General features: G+C 38.3%; 1 protein-coding gene across 1 annotated transcript in view; it reads left to right on the forward strand.

Annotated features, from left to right (window-relative positions):
* The window catches only part of LOC107578578 (protein CEPU-1-like), a 273529-nt gene extending 268927 nt beyond the window's left edge, over nucleotides 1–4602 (forward strand). The window contains exon 3 of the mRNA XM_016264527.1: nucleotides 4485–4602. Coding sequence (XP_016120013.1) covers nucleotides 4485–4602 — 118 coding nt within the window. The remainder of the gene's footprint in view (nucleotides 1–4484) is intronic.
* Nucleotides 4603–6076: the final 1474 nt, after the last annotated feature.

A 6076-nucleotide genomic window follows, 5' to 3' on the forward strand; every position in this document is an offset into this window, starting at 1 on the left:
GCTATAAGTTTGATTGCATCATATAATAATTGCTGTTAGTAGTGTTCATCACGTCTTTAATTGATTTTTCCGTACATTTCTGCCATACGTACATTAACTGACAGTTACAACTAAATATTGTTGAAACTTAATTTGCTGTAAAGTTGCTTTGCAACGATTTGTATCGTGAAACGTGCTATACAAATAAACTTGAATTGATTTGAATTGAATTAATAAAATGTCTTGGTGGTAAATGTCTTAATTATTAAGTCAGCGAGTCATTTATTCATTCATTTGATTCTTCAAGTGCTGATTCATTCAGGAGTGAAGTAAATGGTTCTTTATGAATGGTCCATTGAATCATTAGACTTGTTCGACTTGAAGCGGATCATCACCATCAGACCGATCGGTGTGTGACATCAAAGTACCGCAAGAGCTATAGAGAGCAGACTTTTGATGCTTTTGAATCCCTCTCGCAGTACTTTGATGTCATACAACGATCAGTCTGTGCACTTAGCCTATTGCTCGTGTGATATTGCTTAACTATATGATGTAAATATGAGACAAAAACTCAAACGGGCATTTTTGCCCCATATCTTGAATTTTATGGGCATTTTAACTACGTTCTCTAGGCTCCATCACGCAGTGAGTTGTTGCCCTGCCTCATATTTGTCATCAATCAGCTGTATGAAATGTCAGATGACCCACATAGTTCTGGGGCGGGGCAAGTGCGTTAAATGCGTTAATAATTGTAACCGTAATTAATCTAATTAACGAGTTAAATTACCAGCCCTAATATATATATACATATATATACACACACACATATATATATATATATATATATATTAGTGCTTGGGATTTAACTATTTAAAATTGAAAACATTTTAAAAAGATTGAAAAATTTAACACACTTGCCCCACCCCAGACGTACGGTACAGCTGATTGATGACAAATATGATGCAGGGCAACAACTCACTGCGTGATGGAGCCTATAGAGAATGTAGTTAGAATGTCCCTAAAATTCAAGATATGGGGCAAAAATGCCCGTTTGAGTTTTTGTCTCATATTTACATCATATAGTTAAGCAATATCACACAAGTTCGGATGTGATACTGATCTTATACAACAGTTCAATAAATAAGAAGTGAATATTGTGTTATTTTAGACACCGTGTTATCTGTTTGCTCAATTTTGCCAACGAAAATATAAAGACAAAGCAGAACTGTTTGTCTCCGAGCAACACACAGTGGCATTTCATTTCTTAATCCACGTTTTTAATGAATTGGGTGAACCATTAGGCTCGCTGGATTTGAAGCGGCGCTGCACAGACCGATTGGTGTGTGACATCAAATGTATCGCGAGAGCGATTCAAAAGCATAAGGAGTCGTCTGCTATGGCTCTCGCGGTACTTTGATGTCACACACTGATCGATCTGATGGTGATTATCCGCTTCAAGTTGAACAAGCCTGTAGCGTCTGGACCACTCAAACACACAATATATATTTTGTTAGCTAGATTTCACAAATACTCTGTAACACCCCAGGACGCCGAACAGGACCCTGGTTTCATGGTAACCCGATACATTTACAACTTTGTGGAATGCGAGCAGACTCTCAGCTGCATTCTCCAGAAGCAAGAGGCACAAATGCACAGTAGAAATTTACTTTTCTACTAATTCATTCATAGGAAAACCTTTCTTTGATTGAATACACATATCCTTCAGTTCATTGTGTATACCATTACTGTTCTTGTATATTGTCTGTTGTAGTGTATGCTGTTTTATGCATGTTATGATAGACCACTAGTTAATATAACCTCACCTATATCATGTTTGGTCTCTATGAATTCATCTTCGGATGATCTAACTGAGAGTGCATATTACATGCTGATACCTATGCAACATATTGATGTTCTAAGAATCTTTACTAATTTGTGCATCAACACCCAAGCGAATTACATATGCGAAATACCATGCTTAGAAACAAAGGGCCATAAAAACGCAGAACTCCCACTTGAGATTCCGGACTTCCTCATTGGACAAGCCCATCTTGAGAGGCGTGAATCTCTGCAGGCTTTAAAGGCCACACTTCATGTGACCCGCCCCAGTCGGTGGTTCGGTCAGATGCTAAGATGAAGATGTGAGAAAACGCTTCAGGATACCAAAGCATGGTGCCAGGCCTTTCTTCGGCCTTGTCCTTTCCATTTCAATCAAAATTCTCTGACTCAAAACTGGTTCTTTCGCATCAACCAACTTCAGCAAGATCTTGGGGCCTTAAGATTGCATCAGGAATCTCTTTCAGACAGCCGAGACTCGCAAGTATCAAACTTAGTCGTTTTAATTGATGCATTAAGTATCAGTTACACCTTTTTACAAAGGTGTGTTTGAACTCAGAATCTGACGTATCCCTCAGGCTTAGATCTGCTGAATATGCAAATGGTTCCATAAATGTCATTCCTTATGTAACTTTCTGTACTGAGTTAAACTTTAACCCTTAAATATATTTGATTTAGTTTACAGATAAACAAGGGAAAAACAGTGCGACACGTAACATAGCCTATATACGCTGAATTTCAGTTAATTTTTGTAACGCTTAATTTTTTCACAGAAAGGAAACTCAAATGGCAGAAAGTGACATCCTTTGTTTTCTTTATTTTACAAAAGCACAATGTTTTGTTTTCATTGTGAGTGTACACAATTAAAAGCAGACCTTTATACAGTGATGCATTATTAATAAGACAATAAGTGTTTAAAGTTGATTCTGCTGGTATAAGGAAACAGTTGAAGTGATCACACACACACAAAACACATCAGTTCCAGCATTGCTAACTTGACAGCGCAGTTGGTACTTTATCAAAATAAAATACAGAGAACCAAACATCAGCGCGCCCGCCTCTGTGTCACCGTTGGAACGCGACTGAAGTACAAAGCCTATAATTTACATAATAAATAATAGTTTAGCATTCAGATACGTTACATCGCAAATATGGAAATATTATGGAATATTTGGATTTGGGCCGAGTGAGAGTGGTAGGATACACGAGCACAAAGCTCCATTTTGCAAAAAGTTGAGTGCACAAGCCTTTAAAGTATACTCCTTTGTCAGTCTGTGAGAGACGCGTTCAGAATCAGCACATGGTCACTGTCTAGTGGGCTTTGTTTTCAAGTGCACAACTCATGGCATTCGCTGCTCTTCTGCTGGCGGCCAGTTATCAAACAATGTTGCATTGCTGCGGGCGCCCCCTTCTGGATTGGGGGTGAATTGCCTGTATTCGTTGTAAGGCCTCATGCACCAAACTGAGATGTCCGTACCGTGACCGTTTGGTACGAATACATGTATCGTTCCACCCCTAATATATATATATATATATATATATATATATTAGTGCTACAGAAATTACAAATTATACTGCTTTGTAGCGAAGTGCAAGGAGAAGACGGATCAGAGAGGGCGACTTTAATATTTCTGTGTAGGATGCCCTGCAGTGTATTATGAACCCGTCCATTGAGAAAAGGCTTGATCTTTCCACTGATCTCCAGCATTCTCATTTAGTCTATTATAAGACGAGGTGGAGGCCAGTGCCGCAGTTTCCACTGTCATGAAAACGAACGCCTTTGCTTGTGCCCAGTACTTCTGCCCGCCTGCCGAGGGTGAAAAAAAGACACAAAGAAGCACATTTACCTCATCTGTCCCTGGTGTTTTGGATGTTGCCCTCCAGAAGCTAAAGTAGTTCAGCACTGTGCCTCTCACAGAATCGACTAAAAAGAGCTTGTAAGCATTATGAACATAATGGACTTTAATGAGCATCGAACGCCTATTATTCAAATGTATGCCAAAGATTTTTTGGGCTGTAATGCTATCAGAGATGAAACAAAGATTGCATGAAAATTGTCCCTGAGTTTTACTGAATGGTTAATCGGGCAAGTAATCAATTAAGCGCATGATTGCTTTTGATTTTAATAGCCCTACAGTATATGAAGAGGGCCTATTTTGGCCTTTGCTGCTAACTGTTAGGCATAGCTGTAATTAGACACAGCATGTCCTCATTTAAGGAAGGTCTGTAAGTAATTAGTATCTAATTCCATTGTATCCGTAATAAGGAGAGATGGCATTGTCTTTAAGTGGAAATCACTAAAAGGCTGTTTCCCCCTAGCCAGTTTAGCTTTAAATATTATCCGGGGGTCACTAAATTTAATAAACCCAATCTTCAGGAGGTTTTGGGGGTTTGATCGATGTCTTGCCATGTTGTTCTTCCTTGCTTCATATCTAGGGAATACATTCACGCTCGCTTCCGAAACAGATGCAGTCTTCCGACGTACAGTACCAGGGGGACTATTTGAATGAATTTTAATGAATATTTGAATTTATCTTAATTGATGGATCCCGATGCTTTGGTCACAAAGGGATATGCCAGTAATAATTAATGGGGGAACGTTTGTTCGTAGCGCACATGCTAATGCTAAAGGTTGAGTATTCTCTTTGGTTCTCTCTCTTGTCTTGTAGTTGCTCACAAGGGGACTTTGTGACACACACAGCGTGGCTGAACAAAACGAAATGCAATATCGCACATAAGTTATACCGACCACTTTTATGGTGCGCTTTTGTCACTTTTAGAGCTTGACAGCTCCATTTCCCATTATAACAAGTAAAGGTGCGGTCATATTAGTGAAATTTTTGCAAGCAAAACGATCTATTGTCTGTTGTCAGTAGTGTAGCAATGAAGCACTGCTCACACTGAAGTCTCTTTCAAGCCAAGCAGCTTTCTGTTGGTTATAATTTGACCAACTTTAACCCATTGTGAAATGTGTGTTTGAAAATCTTTCAAAATTTCTGTTGAAATTCCCTGCGTGGATTCCTATTGAAAAAAAATGCACAGTGATGCATATGACCGCACCTGAACACTCTGGATATTCTACAATATTTATTTTGTATTTCCTGTAAGAAAGAAAGTCTCGTCAAGTTTTGTAATAACTATGAGAGTGAGAAAATAATGACAGAATTTTTAATTTTTAGGTGAATTATCCCTTTAATGTGCTTGTGCATGTTTGTGAACACATGCTAGATATGCAGTCTATGTTTGTACAGGTATAATAGCATTTTTAGAGAGGCCATTTTTCAGTATCGGTTAGAAACACCTTGAACTCCAGTTATGATATTGGGTATTTTAATGAAGTGGATAATTATGTAATTAATGCTGATTGTGTAAAACCTTAGGGTGCATTTTTTTGCTCCTGATTTGTGGGTCCAGTGTTAATAAGATTGATGGCAGTGTCATTCCTGTGCATTGATGCAGTAAGTCATAACAGTGCCGACCGGAGGTACTGTACACTGACTAGAGATTTAGTGCACAGCATGTCACCACTGCAGAATTCCAGCTTTCATTGCAAAACTCATTCAGTAATATTGTGGGAATTTGGGATAATCTTTTTTGGTAGTTAATTTTTAATTCCAGCACTATTTCTCCATTGAATTAATAATGACTGCAGAAAGGAACTGGGGAAAAAGTTCTTCTAAATTGCGCTGGTATAAACATTAACGGTGGCCATGATTTTTCCAAAAGTGGTCCTGGATCAGCATCCTTCAACATGGATATAGATATAGAAATGCGTATGGATGGGGTGGGCTGGTATTCAGAGGCAGGATAGCCAATCAAGAGCCACAGACATGAATAGAATGGGAAAACTAGGTAACATTCTCCTGGTATAACAGTGTATAATATGATCTTGGCTTATCCACCTTATCAGTTTATCATTTTCCTCAGATTTTAGAGAATGTTTTTCCTGGGCCAACAAAATATTTGCACTTGGCAGACTCATAGTTATAGTGGATCCTAACCAACATGATCAGAAAAATTTGTTAAAGTGAATGTTCAGTCATACTACATGACAGAAGGTTAAACTAGTCTAACATACTACATAAACAAACACACACACACACACACGCATACAGTTGGTATAGGAAAGGGTTAAAGCTTAAGCAGTAAAGAGCAGAGAAATAAAAATATGAAGTTATGGAACCATTTGATATTCAGCAGATTTACTGCCTGAAGGAAACATCAGATTCTTAGTTCAAACGCACCTTTGTAAAAAGGTACA

The sequence above is a fragment of the Sinocyclocheilus grahami genome, unplaced genomic scaffold (genome assembly GCF_001515645.1).
Source record: "Sinocyclocheilus grahami isolate Dianchi unplaced genomic scaffold, SAMN03320097.WGS_v1.1 scaffold32.1, whole genome shotgun sequence".
NCBI classification, from domain to species: domain Eukaryota; kingdom Metazoa; phylum Chordata; class Actinopteri; order Cypriniformes; family Cyprinidae; genus Sinocyclocheilus; species Sinocyclocheilus grahami.